Here is a 17,757-nt window from a genome sequence, read left to right on the forward strand (position 1 = left end):
TAACAAAATATCCCGATGATGGGGGACTTCATTTGTACGATCCTGAGCCTATAAATATAAGGCTCATGGCATCATAAAGAGGGGGTGGAGGGATTTCAATTTTCCAGAGAGAGTAATTGTATCTTGAGAGAACTCTTGTATTCTTTTAATCTGCACTGAAGAAACTCAGTTGACTCAGGTTCGTCTGATCTTGAGTGTAGATCTATAATCATAACTCTAAGTGGACTAGGCTATTACTAACACATTGGGGCTGAACCACTATAAAAATTATCTGTGTCGTATATTTCTCTTGAAGGTTTTTTGTCGTTTTAACATCTACATGTCGTTGGCCAAAAACGCGGTCAACATTTTGGTGCTTTCATTGAGAGCATGAAGAGAAGAAACACATGACTATCATATCAAGACGGTGCCCAAGAATACCAGTGTGGCATCCAAAAAGTCAGGCACGTCAAAAGAGCCTGCTAGATCAGAAGGTCCTGGACCGCAGAACCCAGAGACTGAGCCCAGGGTGTTTCTCGAGGAGACCACTCTAGAAGTTGAACAACTCCAGGAAGAAATAGGTTCTTTCCAAGAGGAGATGGTGTAATTCAATGCTCGACAGGAGTCTTTCACTGAAGAGATGGCCAAGCAGAGAGCTGTGTTAGAGCAGCAAAGGCGCGATATGGAGGCCAGAAGCGAAGAGCTCAGACAACGACAGGAGGAAGTCGACTGGAGACATCGTGAAGCAGCACTTGCTCTAGAGGCGGCTACCTAATTGGCCCAAGCCAATGCTTAAACTGCGGCACAAGTAGCCACCCAAGGAGCAAGAAATAATAATGCTGGTCGAAGGACCACTTACAGAGCCAATCCTCGGGTACCGGAAAGAAGCAGGAGTAACCCCCCGGTCGGGAAGATGATGGGGACCGATCCAAAACTGCCTCGACGCAAAGGGAGCACTCTAGAACCCCCTCCAGGAGCCACCGATCAGAAACTTCTAGATCAGGGAGTCACCGATCAGGCAGTAAAAAGACTCCTCCCAAGCAGGATTAGACCAAGACTCCTCGAGATAAGAGGACTTCACAATTCAAAGATGGGCATGGTCGTGATGAGGCTGATAGTCATCACACCGACCAGTCAAAAGAAAAGGAGGGCAACGACCAACAAAGAGGAAAAGACTACCCGGGGCATACTGAAAGGCCTCCACTGCACCCCGGCCAACAACGTAGTGGGAGAGCGCAAGTCCCGCGTAGTAAGCCCTCTGAAAAATTGAAAATTACGGTGTTCGATCGGGCAGGAGAGCATGCTTCCCGGAAGGATCCGAGGGACATTATCACCAACAAGAGAAGGACCGTCCCGGTCGAAGGGCAAAATCTGAACCGCCCTACCAGTCAAGTAGAAATACTTGATGATAGTGCACCAGATGGTAATGCCCGACCAGGCAGTCAAGACCTTGGAACTTCATCAGTTGCACCAGCCATCCAAGCCCAGCTTGACATGCTTACAGCTGCAGTGCAAGGTTTGTCAAAACGACCTTCCGGGATAGATGCGATAGACCATCGGAATGGCAACCCATTTTGTGCCCAGATTAGAGCAGCCTAGCCGTCGGCAAAATATAAAGCACCAGTTCTGCCAATATATACAGAAAAGGCAGATCCCATTAGACATGTTGGGAAGTTCGAGGACCAGATGGAATTTCTCGGAGTAAGTGACGATTATCGGTGTAGAGTTTTCCCTACTACTTTGTCAGATACCGCCCAGGAATGGTATTGGAAGTTTAAGCCGAACTCCATTACCTCTTGGGAAGAATTCAGGAAGGAGTTTTGTAGACAATTCAACATTGCTCGGACTCCACCCGTTTATGCCAACCACTTGGCAGATATCAAACAAGGAAAAGATGAGTCTCTAAGGAATTATATACAGAGATTCATGAGAGAAGCCAATAGAGCAACTGCTGTAGGAGACGAGGGGAAGATGGTTGCAATATTCGCTGGGATAACTTATCAGAGCCCTTTGTGGGATAGCATACATAGAAATACAATTTCAACACTTCAACAATTTCTTGACCGAGCAGACAAGTATATGAAATTGGATGATGCAATCGAGAAAGAGGAGAATGGCATAAACAATCCGGGCGGATCAGCTGACCCTCCTAAGGATGGTGGAAAGAAACGTGGAAATAACGGGTCTGACCACCATGAGGAAAACAAAGAAAAGTTGAGTTCAAATGAAAAACCAACCAAGTATGAGCCTCAGTTCACGAAGTACACCACTCTCTCGGCCAGTCGAGCGAAAATATATCTTGTTACTCATGAAGAGGTTCCCTACAAGAAACCTCCACCCATCAGGAAAGAGATGAGGAAGAGAGATATGAATAAGTTTTGTCGTTTCCATGGAGATTATGGTCACGACACGAATGAATGCAATCACCTCAAGGACGAGATAGAATTTCTTCTCCGGTCGGGCAAGTTGAGGAAGTACCGGGCAGAGACACCCCAAGGAGAAGGAGGCAGCAGCAATCCTGGGTTCAAACGAAAAAGATCTCCACCCTTACAGCCCGGACTTGTGGACTTTACCTTAGACACTATATGTGGAGGTCCACACTTGGCTGAGGAAAGCAACAAAGCAAGGGAGGAGTATGCTGAGCGGGAGTGCTAGGATCAGGAGCCATTGGAATGGCGAGCGTCTGTGAATATATTATTTCTAAATACCGCTTTCAGAGTGGTAGTTTAATTTCAAGTTGTTTAACTTGTTATTTAAATTTGGTTTATGAGCTAGTTATTTTCTGACCAGTCATCTATTTTTGAACAATTTTTGTTGTTTAAGACTCGTTATTAGACACGTATTGTCCTTTTTTAATTTACGAGTAATATAAAAGATTATGCGCAGCGTGGTCGATTCTTGCTACAAATGTGCATGTGTGTTAATTATTCGAACAGTGTTCAACTGGTCGGTAAAATCGGACAGTGTTCAACTGGTCGATTCGTTCAAGCAATGTTCAACTGCTCGAATATTTTCAATATATTCTATGTGTTTCACGAGTAATTAACTGCTCGAATAGATTCGGTCAAGTAGCGAGTGAATAGGATCTTTCAAACCTCGATCATTTGGGGGGCACATGGGGTATGCTGGTATATAATTTAACACAGGCAATAAGAGCACGAGTTAAGATATCTGTTTTTAGGCTGACTTGTAAATTTTCGAAGTAAAAAAAGGCCATTAAGCTAACTTGTTTGACAAAGCTTAAGTAACTTGGAATTTTTTAGAAATTTCAAGTTAGGAGCAGATATTCGTGTGACAATAAACATTATGCTCATAAAATGTTAGAGCAATAAGAGTGTGAGAAAGTATACTTAGTATGGACTTATGAAATGTCTAGAATTTCTAAGTTAGAAAACTAAGTACTCATGCGAAAATGTAAGGCATACATCAGAGTGACTTTACTATTCACAAAAAACTTATAACTTTTTAAGTCTAAAAAGACCTAGAATGTTTCAAGTTAGTAAATAAAAGTAAAGTATAAATGCCAAAAGCTCGGCTGTACGAGAAAAATATCAAGGCTGCTAAGCAACAATTGTCTTCACAAGAATAAAGAGTAAACTATTGGCCAGGTACAAAGTTTAGCTGATCAGGTGCAAAGTTTTCCTGGTCCGGAGAGCAGATACAACTTCCCTGGTCGGCTGAGCATATATCACTGGTCGAGTAGGAAACTCTGTTGTTGAGCATGACTAACAACGATGAGTCCCTGGAGTGAATCAAACAAACATGAACAAATGCATGCAAAGTAAATATTACATAGTGAAATATATATATCTTTGAGAAGAGAAGTCAATTTTTCCCCAAGATTGATTGAGAGAGATAAATCTCTCAAAATACTTTTGGGAGATTCAAGCAAGGTAAGCTTGATTTTGAAGTGTAGTTTTCCACTCTATTTTCAACTATATATAGTTGAGCTGGAATATTTTGATGGTGTTTGGAGGGTGATGGCCGAGTGGATTGAGCATGTCCAATATTCTAGCTACAGGTGCGCATCCGAGGAGGCTGGTGCCTCCAAGAAGGCAGGTGTCCGAGCGGATTGAGCATGTTCGATCGGCTGGCTGCAGGTACGCATTCGAGGAGACAGGCACACCAAGGAGCAACTGCAGGTGCACATACGCATCCGAGCAGATGGGGGGCTGCATGCGATCGGTTGGCTGTGTGTCCAAGGCAGAGGCGTATCTGAGCGGTTTGGCTGTGTGGCCGATCGGATGGGGTGTGTCTGAGCAGCCAGGCGTGCATCCAAAAGGTGGTGCCCGAGTGGTGCATGTGGTGTCCAAGCAGATGGTGCGGTGTCCAAGTGTTTAGACCAAGCATCCGAGTGCTTTGCATGGAGTGTCCGAGCAGCTTGGGAGAAGAATGTACAAGTGTCCGAGTGGTTAGAAGAGGATAACCGGTCGACCATACACATGCACTTCCAATAAGCTATTTCCAAGGAGTTGGGCTATCCTACTAGTCATGTACGAATATGAGGGCCAAAAATAGTAACCGATTGGCTAGAGGATTCCAAGGCGACAACAAATCTCAAGAGCATGGGGCACAAACATGTTTTCCTATTCATGGGATACTACAACAAGATCAAAAAATAGAATTTGAAGAAATCAAAAGACAAGTTCAATCGTGGGTTTACGTGAAAGTTATCGACCGGATGGAAGCTTTTAGATGACCTCAAAACATTTTTCTAGAAGAAAAGTTTATCATACGAGCAAATCGTATAATAAACTTGGGGCGCAAATGTTATCCCCAAAATTTGAAAACAATGACGTAACAATAGAAGTGACAAATGGAAAGGAATGACTGGGTAATCTGGCTTAGGAGTGATCCGGTAGGGCGGTGGAGATTGTTGACTGACCAGTCAAGTGTCATGATCGACCAGTCATGTGCTTGTCTGACCAGTCATGTGCGTGTTTGCCCAGTCATGTGCTTGTCTACCCAGTCATGTGCTTGTCCGACCAGTCATGTGTGTGTCTGCCCAATCATGTGCTTGTTTGCCCAGTCATGTGCTTGTCCGACCAGTCATGTGCTTGTCCGATCAGTCATGTGCCTGTCCGCCCAGTCATGTGCTTGTCCAACCAGCCAAGTGTTTGGCCGACTAGACATGTGTTGGTCGACTAGTCACTTGTCTTGGCCGACCAGTGAGGTATTTTGGCCCTTCAGTTTTCCTCCTGGGTGTGATGTGGACCAACTAAACAGAACAGGGCTACGTAAAAGATCCCAGTAACGGCTTCAACAAGAATCGGTCATACCTGTGCGGGAATCTCTCAGATTATCCCACAAAAGTAGTGTATTGTTGTATTTTGAATATTGTTATTAATTAAATATAGTGAGAATAACAAAATATCCCGATGATGGGGGACTTCATTTGTACGATCCTGAGCCTATAAATATAAGGCTCATGGCATCATAAAGAGAGGGGGGGGGATTTCAATTTTCCAGAGAGAGTAATTGTATCTTGAGAGAACTCTTGTATTCTTTTAATCTGCACTGAAGAAACTCAGTTGACTCAAGTTCATCTGATCTTGAGTGTAGATCTATAATCATAACTCTAAGTGGACTAGGCTATTACCAACACATTGGGGCTCAACCACTATAAAAATTGTCTGTGTCGTATATTTCTCTTGAAGGATTTTTATCGTTTTAACGTCTACACGTCGTTGGCCAAAAACGCAGTCAACAGAATAATAGAGTGGATAGTAGAGAAGATTATGATTCCTAATTGTTTCATAGTGAATTTAATCCTTGTGTTCTTATTATTATTTGATTTCTGCAATTTTCATTTATTTCTATTTTCTTGTTTTCAAATTTCACAAATCCAGGTTTTGTTAGCCAAATAGAAACTAGAAATTAATTATTTGGTAATGATAATCAATCTTCGTGGGACAATACTCGTTCTTATCGAGATTTATTATAAATTGCAATTACGTATACTTGCGTAGCTATAAAATCCGCAACAAGTTTTTGGCGCTGTTGCCGGGGACTGAAAAATTATCAATATTAAAATAGTTAGTTTTATTTATGATTTGGTTGTATTTTAAAGCGTTTCTAACTTCATTTGCTTGCATGTGTTTACTTCTATTTCAGGTAATTTTATTATATGCATAGAAGGATGGGAGCAAATAATATTGTTCCTATTAATCCTGAGATTGAGAAGACTTGCAGGCAGAATCGTAGAAACAAGAGGGTTGAGAACTCTGCTATTGCCATGGCTGAGAACATAAAAAATGATGATGTGGGGAACAATGGTAATGAAAGAGTGTACCCAGCTACGCCAGCCCAGATGCAACCTCAGAATCCCGTCGTTTGAAGTTTGAGGGATGATGTACTCCTTACTGTTACGGGGGTGCAGACATGTATCAAACCATTGACTGTTACCGCTAATAATTTTGAGATTAAGTCAGCGATCCTCCAAATGGTTCAGGGTACAGTACAGTTTGGTGGTCTACCTTCTGAAGATCCACACATGCACATAGCTAATTTTCTGGAGCTATGTGCCACTTTCAAGTATAGTGGAGTGAGCGACGATGCAATCAGGTTGAGGCTATTCCCATTTTTGTTGTGAGAAATAGCCAAGAGTTGGTTGAATTCCCTTCAATCCAATTCTATAAATACTTGGGAGGATTTGGCTTAGAAATTCCTTGCCAAGTTCTTTCCTCCATCAAAAGCTGCTAAATTGAGAGGGGAGATCAATAATTTCTATCAGCTGGATGGTGAATCTTTGTATGACTCTTGAGAAAGGTTCAAGGAGTTGCTAAGAAAATGTCCCCATCACGGCATTGAAAAGTGGATGTTGGTCCAAAACTTTTACAATGGACTGTGTGGTACTACTCGCACTATAATTGATGCCGCAGCTGGAGGGGCATTTATGAGTAAAAGTGTCAACGAGGCATATGAGTTGTTGGAAGATATGGCTAGAAACAATCATCAATGGTCGGATGAGCATACGACAAGTAACAGAAAGGTAGCTGGGGTTCATGAATTCGATGCAATCACTGCTTTGACTGCTCAGGGTGCTTCCTTAACAAAACAGTTACAACAAAATACTGTGTCTGCTAATGCCATTTAGTTGCCAGTAGGTTGCGAAATTTTTGGGGTCTACACTCTTTTGATCAATGTCCTTCAGGTGACCCTAATAATAATCTTCCCATGGACTAAGCTCAGGTTCAAGCAGTGGGAAATTTTCAGAGGCCTTTCAACAACCCATTTTCCAACACTTACAATCCTGGGTGGAGAAATCACCCAAATTTCTCATGGAGAAACAATAATGGCCAACAATCACAGTTTCAAGCCCAATAATAGCAGAATATGTCACAACAACCTATGAATCAAACTTCATCTTCATAGCAGCCAAGGCCACAGGATCAACCAGAAAAGCCCAAAGAATTGCAAGCAGCTTTGTTGACCCTTACTGATACTCAAACTCAATTCATGACTGAGACTAGGTTCTCCATTCGAAACCTTGAAGTGAGTCAATTGGCTAGCATGTTGAATAAAAAAGCACATGGAAATTTTCCTAGCAATACAGTGGTGAATCCTAAGGAACAATGTCAGGCAATCACTCTGAGAAGTGGTTAGTAAATTGAACAATTTGTGCATCAGTCATCTGTAGAGAAGAATGCAAAGCTAGGTGAGACATCTGGTTTCGAGACTAAGAAGGGTAGTGAAGACCATTGTTCTAAAGAGAAAGAAACACCAGTCATTAATTTTGATCCCCCAGTTAAGATCCCATACCCTTAACGATTTAGGAAAACTTCTCTTGATAAACAGTTTTCCAAGTTCTTAGAGGTGTTCAAGAAGTTACACATCAACATTCCCTTTGTCGAGGCCTTAGAGCAAATGCCCAGTTATGTAAAGTTCATGAAATAAATTATGTCTAAAAAGAGGAAGATGGAAGACTACGAAACTGTGGCATTGACTGAAGAATGTAGTGCTATTCTACAAAGGAAGCTTCCTCAGAAGTTGAGGGATCCTTGAAGTTTCACAATACCATGTACAATTGATAACTTTGAGTGTAAACACGCACTATGCGATTTGGGAGCTAGCATCAATCTCATGCCTTTATCAGTATTCAAAAGACTTGGTTTAGGTGAGGCAAAGCCAACCATTGTTACACTACAGTTGGCAGATTGATCAGTGGCCTATCCGAGATGGATAATTGAGGATGTCCTAGTGAAGGTCGATAAATTCATTTTTCCAGTAGACTTCATTGTGTTTGACATGGTGGAAGATGCAAATGTCCCAATTATTATTGGGCGACCTTTTCTAGCAATAGGACAAGCTCTCATTGATGTGCAAAAGGGAGAGCTTAAACTTAGAGTTCAGGGGGATGAGGTGGTATTCAATGTTTTCAAGGCAATGACATATCTGATGGCTAGTGACAATTGCTACAGTGTGGATGTGATAGATAAAGCAGTCTCAGGAAGAAGGTTGAGTAGTGATGCCTTAGAGGCGGTGTTCACAGGTGGTAAGGAAGATGATGATGATGTCAAGATGAGAGAATATGTAAAGTGGATCAACTCTTACCAACCGTACAAGAAGAAATTCGAAGAGTTGGCGGAGGGACCCGAACGACCATTAACATCTATTGAACAGCCACCACAATCGGAATTAAAGTCTCTTCCAGATCATTTGTGTTATGCGTACTTGGGTGAGAAGGAGACTTTACCAGTAATTGTTTTAGCTGTCCTCACAAAAACTGAATTGGAAAAATTGTTGAGGGTTTTACGGGTTCATAAATTGGCCATTGGGTGGACATTGGCATATATTAGAGGAATAAGTCCTTCAACAGTAATGCATAGAATCTTACTGGAGGAAGATAGAAAGCCATCTATAGAGGCTCATAGAAGACTCAATCCAGCTATGAAGGAGGTTGTACTTAAGCAGATCCTTAAATGGCTGGAGGTCGGGGTGATCTACCCAATTTCTGATAGTGCTTGGGTGAGTCCAGTGCAGCTGGTTCCGAAGAAAGGTGGAATGATAGTAGTATGAAAATAACGAGCTAATCCCAACTCAAACAGTGACCGGATGGTGCATTTGTATTGACTATCGTAAGTTAAATAAGGTAACACGAAAAGATCACTTCCCACTTCCCTTTGTTGATCAGATGTTGGATAGGTTAGCTGGTAATGAGTATTATTGCTTCTTAGATGGTTACTCAGGGTATCATCAAATTTCCATCGCACCAGAGGACCAAGAGAAAATGACATTTACATGTCCCTATGGCACATTTTCTTTCAAGAGAATGCCATTTGGACTATGTAATGCACCAACAACATTTCAATGGTGCATGATGGCTATCTTTTCAGATATGGTGGAAAGGAGCATTGAGATTTTCATGGATGATTTTTCTGTTTTTGGCTCTTCATTCAATATGTGTTTGGGTAATTTGGAGAATGTATTGAATCGATGTGTAAAAGAAAATCTGGTGTTAAATTGGGAAAAATTCCATTTTATGGTAAAAGCGGGCATAATACTTGGGCATAGAATTTCTAGTAAAGGTATTGAGGTGGATCGAGCAAAAATCTCAACAATAGAAAATCTTCCACCGCCCGTGTCAGTTAAGGGAATTCGAAGTTTTCTAGGACATGCTGGGTTTTACCGAAGATTTATTAAGGACTTTTCGAAAATTTTGAAGCCTCTTTATGAATGGTGTTGCCTTTGATTTCAACGAAGAATGCCTAAATGCTTTTAAGTTACTCAAGGAGAAGCTAATCTCGGCACCAATAGTTGTTGCTCCAAACTGGGATATTCCATTTGAACCGATGTGCGATGCAAGTGATTATGTAGTAGGAGCAGTTTTGGGCCAACACATTAATAAGGTATTTCGGTCTATTTATTATGCTAGTAGGACGTTGAATGAAGCACAATTGAATTATGCCACAACAGAGAAAGTACTTCTAGCTATTGTTTATGCTTTTGATAAATTTAGATCGTACCTTATTGGTAACAAAGTAATAGTGTACACTGATTATTCTACCATTAAGTATTTGATGACCAAGAAATATGCCAAGCCCCGCCTCATTAGATGGGTCTTATTATGCAAGAGTTTGACATGGAGATCTGAGATAAAAAAAAGGGCACAGAAAATTTGGTAGCAGACCATTTGTCAAGACTTGAGGTGGAAGAGAGCCAGAATGACAAGGAAGTGCAAATAAATGATCACTTCCCTGATGAACAATTATTTGGGGAAAGTGATAGTTCTATAGTGCCTTGGTATGCTGACTATGTCAATTTCTTAGGAGAAAAGGTTGTGCCTCCTGAGATGTCAAGGCAACAAGTGAAGAAATTCTATTATGAGGTGAAGCACTACTATTGGGAGGAACCTATTCTTTATAAGCACCGTGTTGATCAAGTCATTCGTCGTTGTGTTCCTGAGGACGAAATGCACTCAATTCTCACCCATTGTCATACTCTGCAATGTGGTGGCCATTTTGGAGCATCACGGACAACATCGAAAGTATTGCAAAGTGGGTTCTATTGGCCAAGTCTGTTTAAGGATGCTAATTCTTTTGTGAAAGCTTGTGATCGTTGCCAGGGAACTGGGAATATATCAAGAAGGAATGAGATGCCACTTAATGTGATTCTCGAGGTTAAGCTTTTTGATGTTTGGAGCATTTATTTCATGGGCTCTTTCCCATCATCTTTCAAAAACAAGTTTATTTTATTAGTAGTGGACTACGTATCAAAGTGGGTCGAGGCAGTTGCAACAAAAGAAAATGATGGCAAAAACAGTAATGAACTTTCTGCACAAGAACATTTTCACAAGGTTTAGAACTCCCCGAGCTCTTATCAGCGATGACATGAGTCATTTCTGCAATAAGCAACTTGATGTTTTACTTGGTCGATATAGATTATATCATCGCATTGCTTTACCATATCATCCTCAGTCGAATGGTCAAGCTAAAATTTCAACACAGGGAGGTGAAAAGTATTCTTCAAAAGAGGGTGGATAGCTCCAGGAAGAATTGGTCTAAGAAACTAGATGACGCACTTTGGGCCTATCAGACGACATTCAAAACTCCGATTGGGATGTCACCCTATAGGTTAGTCTTTGGGAAGGCATGTCATTTTCCTGTTGAGCTAGAGCACAGGGTTTATTAGGCTATGAAAAAGCTGAATCTTGATGAGAAGGCTACTGGACAAAAGAGACTACTTCAATTAAATGAGCTTGATGAACTCCGTAAGGAAGCCTATGAGAATGCTAAGATATACAAGGAGCGCACAAAGGCGTGGCACGATAAGAACTTGATAAAAAAAGAGTTTCAACTCGGGCAACAGGTACTTATGTTGAACTCAAGGTTGAGACTATTTCCTGGCAAGTTGAAATCAAGGTGGTCTGGCCCTTATACTGTCATGAAAGTTTTTCCTTATGGCTCGGTGAAAGTGCAAAGCAGAACAGGCACCCCATTCAAAGTGAACGGTCAAAGGTTGAAACCATATTTGGGTGGTCCTATCGACCAAGCCAAGTCAGTGATCCTCTTGAAGCCCATCTGAAGAGGAGTTCATCGTCTGACTAAATGACATTAATGACAACGCTCGTGGGAGGCATCCCATATTTCTTATTTGCTTTCTTTACTTTTTGGTCTAGTTGGAAATTTTTTTAAAGTTTAATTTTTGCACTTGTAAATTATGAATATTTGGTTTATTATTGTACATATGGAATCGTGGAAAGCATGAAAAAAAATCCAAAATGCAATTTTTTTTTTATTAAGGGGCGTGGCACAGCCTCATGGGGCCATGGCAAGACCCCTTACAGAGACGAAGGGATACTACCATGGGAGTAGGTGGGCCGCGACAAAGACTAAGGAGGGCCGCAATTCTTATACCCAAAAATAAGAAAAAAAGGGGGTCAAGCCGCGACAAAGATTAAGGAGGGCCGCGGCCTCGAAACCAAACTTCTCAAAAAATTAGGCGGGCCACGACACTGGAATAGGCGAGCCGCGGCGTTGGGTCGCGACAAAGGATATAAAGAAAAAAAAAACCCCTATTTTTTTCCCACTTCACCTCACATATTTGTTTTTCCTCTTCCCCACACCTCTGAATCCACCATTGTTACCCTCACTAATCCATTTTTTAATTTTAAATCTCCATCCCTAAACCATTTCTCATCTCCAATCTCCTTCATTTGACCTAAAACACAAATTTTCTCCTTCATTAAACTATATTTTCGAAAATTTCTATCTAATACCATGGGTTTATGAAATTGTTGTTGTCAAAGGAGGGAGAAGAGTTAACAAAACAACAAAACAGGGATTTCTCACGAAAGTAAGTACAATTTGTCCATTTTCTTTGAATTGTCAATGTTAAGTTGGTAGTTTATGGATAAATTGCACGTGGACATTATTGTGGAGCAATTTGGTGGGTTTATGACGGAAAGTGAATTGTTAATGTGTTTGTGGATTATTTTCGTGATATTTTGATTTTGGAAAAGTGAGAAAAACAAGGGGAGGTTCAATCCAATTTTTTTTCTTCAGAAAATTTGGTGAAAGTAATCGGTTTTGAACTTGTGTGATGGGTCCTAAAAGAAATCCTCCAAGGGGTGCTCCTTCAAAGAAAACCTCCTCATCCTGAGCCCCACAACCACCGCCACCACCCACTGATTTTAATACAGAAAAATTCAAGACTAAGGAGGCTACATATTTGTTTAAAAGAATCAATGGGAAATCTGTTGTTTCGGAAAGGGGGATGGAGTATCAGTTGGAACCATACCCAAATAATCCCCCCTATGAGTTAATCAGAGCAGAAATTACTCGAAGAAATTGGGGCATATTTTGTAAGCAAATGCAAGTGGATAGTGCCAACTACTCTCAACTGTATGAGTTTTATGCCAATTTCCCCAGTCAAGATGATGAGCTAAAAGTTTTTGTTCGGAAAAAGGAAGTGCCATTCGACATTGACTCTTTTGATGCTTTGCTCCATCTCCCTACTATTCCAGAAACTGAGGATGAACATTGGCAGTTGGCTCATTTCAGCGAGGTAGATTATGTTGAGGTGGCAGAAACATTGAGCATGCCGGGGGCTCGATTTGATTATCATGGTGGTGAGCCAAAGCATTTGTTTCACTGGCAGTTGAATTGCATTGCTCGTGCTTGAGCTTATTTTGTGAGTGCTTGTCTGTTGCCCATCACTCATTTATCTTCTATTGATCGGGAGCGATGTCTTTTAGTTTATGCTATCATGACGGGCAAAACTGTAGATGTGGGATGTGCAATCAGGTATATCATTTGAAACATCAGTAAATTCAACACCACTGGTGGCTTGTCACATGGCACATTCATAACTCAGTTGTGAGAGACTTACGAGGTGCCCTTGATTGAAGGAGACATAATATGGAAGCCCATGAAAGCCATCACTCTGTCTATGGTTCATGGTTTTCCTCCGGCCTCTCTTGAGCCTCCACAAGTTGGCCACGCCCCTAAACGTCCGCGAGGTGGAGACGAAGAGGAGACTGATCCCGTTGGTATAGGTGGAACTGATGATATGGGGCCCAGTGGTAATGCATCCTTTTTGGCTATTGGTGGGCCCATTGATTATCATACTCAGTGCACGCATAATCGGTTGGATTACATCTATCAACAAAATCAGTATATGATCAAGTCACACCATGCTCAACACCAAAATTTCAATCAATATATGGTGCAGCATAGTGAGTATGGCACTCAACATGTGGATGCCCTCAATGCTTTAGTCCAACAGTGGTCGACGAGTGAGGCCGACCAGAATACCTTTATGTATCCTTTGCCATACATGCCCTACAACCCACCGCCTCCACCACCGCCATATTGATGTGGTAGGTATCCTCTTCGGTAAGTTTTCTTTTCTTTTCTGCTTATGACACATTGTGGAAAATGTGTCCATTAAGTTTGGGGGAGGAGATTTAATTTTGTTTTGTCTTTAGTTATGTATTGTGTTTAGAATTGTTACAGTGTCTTGTTTGTGTGAATCAAGTTGCCAATGCTAGCTTATGATAAGGAAGAATATGTTGTGTAATATTTTTAAATTTTTGATCAATTGAGTCCGTGTGCTTGGTTAGACTGCATTACTAGTTTGTTTTGATCGAAAATAATGAATGTTTAACCATGATTGGAAAAATTCTTTGCCATTTGAATTTGAATGTATGCATTGTTAAAAACATTGGCTTGTGGTTTGATGTATGAATGAATCTAGAACTTGCTTGTTTATCATTTGAGACGAAATCCTAGATGAGATATGCTTAGGAAAGTGATTTAGGAAATTTCTTGGAGCATTTGAGCCTTTCAAGCCAACCCAAAAGTAATTTTCCATTGTTACTCTTGCTTGAGCCTAATATTATCATCTTTGTTATGTGGCACCAATTGTGAGCTAAATAGACATCTTGTTAGTTTTCATTTCTTTATCAAATTACTATGAGCATATGAATAAATAATGGGGAATGAATTGTAATGGATGTGTTTAGTTTAGTAATTTGGTGTATTGTAAGGAAGAATAAAAAGGTTGAGAATTGAAAAAAAAACGCAAAATAATAGAAGTCTGAAACCCAAGCTACATTCTTGTTATGCTTTCACAACAAGAAGTTTGGGGGAGTTTCATCTGAAAGAAAAAAAATGAATGATCAAGTGAAATAAGTGTTTCTCAACTTTTACTTGGGTTCATATGAGGATTTCTTGGGAAATAGTTTGGGTGAATTGTTGGTTTGTAAGTTCATATGCTTATGGTAAATTGGAGTCTAAATGACATATCTACCCATTCCTTAAGCCTATTGATATGAGCCTAAAGTCCTAATGATTCTTAAGCATATTTGGTCTACATTAGTGGAGAGTGATGAACAATGCATGCATATGGATAAAAGGTTTGATAGTAATTTTTCACATGCATACATAAGATTCAATTGTTGAGTAATTTTTGTGGTTATGGTTGGATAGGCATTTTTGGATTGAAGCAGGTTGTTGGTGTGGTTTAGCTGAAATTCTGGATTGTTTTTACAAATCAAGATTTTGGGCTTTTGTGTGAAATTTTCTGAAATTGAGGCTAATTCAGTGTTGTTGACTTGATTCATAAGTTTGTGAGTTTAGTGTGAGTCTTTACTTGAAGGCGAGTAAATGTTAAGTTTGGGGGAGTTTGTTCAGTCTCGTTTTGTGTGGTGTTTATGTTGTATGTTAGATAGTTTTTATTTAAGTTCTTCTATTATTTAGTGCAGTATTACACTCGTCTTTGTCGTTTTTTAGGTTTTAGTCAATAAATAAAGGAAAAGAGCAAATGAAGAAAATTGGCAGAAAAATGATGAAATAATCAGCGTTTGATGTTTTTTTTGTGAAAAGAAGAGTCCTCAAGATATTTGATAGCCTCGGTGAACTCTCAGGACAAAAAGTGTGTAATTTGAAGAAATTATTAAGAGCTGCGGCATGGCTTGGTAGCGCCGGGGCTAGGTCCTTTATAGAATGCATGTTTTCAAAGTTCTACAAGGGTTGCGACATTGGAAGGAGGGGCCGCGACAGATGGAAAGTTGGGTCGCGGCTCGCCTCAATGAAAAAGTCAGTTTTCGGGATACGGGCCGCGACACTTGAATAGTTGGGCTGCGACCCTCGTTACTTCAGAAAGAAAAATTAGGTTATAAACCCAACTTCGAAAGAAAAGAAAGGAGGATGATTTTTGGAGAGCAAGGAATACACTGGGGAACACAACCGATTATTTTCAACAGTTCTTTTTATTTTACTTTAGAATTCTATGTTATTTTCCAATGACATTCATGTTTAGAATGATATTTATGAACTAAATTTCTGTTTAGGTTTTCTAATTGATTCTCTTGAAACTGTATTATGATTTAATGCATTTATCTATTTCTTCTTCATCTGAAATCTATTCAATTTGGGTTTATTGTGTATGTGATTGATTGCGCACCTTTTACATACGATTTATGAATTTAAATTAAAATATGAAAAGTGATATTTAAATATGCTAAAAGTTAATAGACATAGATTTAAATTTAGAACGAGAGTATCAAATTGGTTTATGTGAATTAAGGTTGTATTCATTGCTTCCTATTGTTTGAATTGACCATAGAAATATAGGGAATTCACATTAGGTCGAGTTTTCTATTTCTTAACTCGAATAGTTAACACTTTTGCATGCCTATCATTTCAGTGAAATGAGTTTCAGCAGTAATTTCATTAAAGAATAATAGAGTGGATAGTAGAGAGGATTATGATTCCTAATCGTTTCATAGTGAATTTAATCCTTGTGTTCTTATTATTATTTGATTTCTGCAATTTTCATTTATTTTTGTTTTCTTGTTTTCAAATTTCACAAATCCAGTTTTTGTTAGCCAAATAGAAACTAGAAATGAATTATTTGGAAATTGATAAATCAATCTTCGTGGGACAATACTCGTTCTTATCGAGATTTATTACAAATTGCGATTACGTATACTTGCGTAGCTATAAAATCTGCAACAACTCCCTAGGACCGTTCAGATTGTCATCACAAATATATCATCACTCACTCGTGGTTTCAATCATAATTAACACATATATCACATTTATGCCCTCAACGGGCTAAAATTACAAATATGCCCCTAATAACCAAGTGAGGCCCATATACATATTTAATTAACCTAAACATGCATTTCTAATCACATAATCTTCAAATTCATATATTTACATAATTAAATCAATCATTGCCATCCCGACATGCTAATCAAGGCCCTAAACCTTATTAGAAAATTTTGGATGCTACAATATATATTATAAATGAGAGCTTCAAAGAGATGATGTGTCACTCTAAAATTGCTCTAAAACACTTTATCTATTTTCTCCTTTAATCTAATTTTTTATTCATTTTATAGATTATAATAATATAATAATTTAAAAAATGTAAGTAATTACATATTTTTTAAATTTAAATAAGATATTTACAATATATTATTATTTACTATATCTATTTTACATGTTTAAAAATCTAAAATTGTTCCAAAGCATTTTATCTATTTTCTCATTTAATTTAATTTTTTTATTCATTGTATTATTTATAATAATATAGTAATTTGAAAAATATGTAAGTAGTTACATGTCTATCTATATCTATATATTATATAAATAAGAGTTTCAAAGAAATGATGTGGCACTCTAAAATTCCTTTAAAACACTCTATCTATTTTCTTCTTTAATCTAATTTTTATTCATTTTATAGATTATAATAATATAGTTGTTATCCAATAAATTAGCATTTGTGACGTGGCGAATAATCTCTCGACACGTGGCTGATAACTGGAAGCGTCTGCCAAAGTATCGACCAGGAGGCACACCAGAAGCAGGACAAGCCTGTCTTACTCGCGACCAGTCTGGTCGGTAGTTCCGCAAACAAGGCAACATTTATGGGAAGATCTTTATGAATCCCGAATTTATCTCATGTAATCTTCGGAATATCCCAATATTCAGGGGATTATATCTGTAACAATCTTTTGTAACCCTCCTTGGGCCTATAAATAGCAAGAGATGGCTCAAGGAAAAGGACTTTTGGCTTCTGAATCATAGGAATTATAGAATTTCTCTTAGCAAACTTGTATTGTTTGTCAGAAGTGTTGAAACTCATTGAACCCAAGTTCTCTGATCACACTTTTGATTATATATCAATATCATTCTAAGTGGACGTAGGTCATTACCAGATCCTGGGGCCGAACCACTATAAATCACCGTGTTTTCTTTACTTTTGTCATCACGTTATTCTCTTTACATTCGTCCATATCACTCATATTTTGACTCCGTGTCAGTTGGC

At 39.4% G+C, this 17,757-nt stretch overlaps 1 protein-coding gene and 1 non-coding gene across 2 annotated transcripts; one reads left to right on the top strand and one right to left on the bottom strand.

Moving 5' to 3' along the window:
* Positions 1–6,679: 6,679 nt before the first annotated feature.
* On the bottom strand, positions 6,680–6,786 carry LOC133787357 (small nucleolar RNA R71). The gene has a single exon (XR_009872384.1). It is a non-coding gene; the product is annotated as a small nucleolar RNA R71 (small nucleolar RNA).
* A 4,326-nt stretch (positions 6,787–11,112) lies between these two features.
* LOC133785158 (uncharacterized) lies at positions 11,113–11,502 on the top strand. The gene has a single exon (XM_062224413.1). The coding sequence runs from the start codon at positions 11,113–11,115 to the stop codon at positions 11,500–11,502; it is 390 nt and encodes a 129-aa protein (XP_062080397.1).
* The last annotated feature ends 6,255 nt before the right edge of the window (positions 11,503–17,757 follow it).

Source organism: Humulus lupulus, chromosome 6 (genome assembly GCF_963169125.1).
Source record: "Humulus lupulus chromosome 6, drHumLupu1.1, whole genome shotgun sequence".
NCBI lineage: Eukaryota > Viridiplantae > Streptophyta > Magnoliopsida > Rosales > Cannabaceae > Humulus > Humulus lupulus.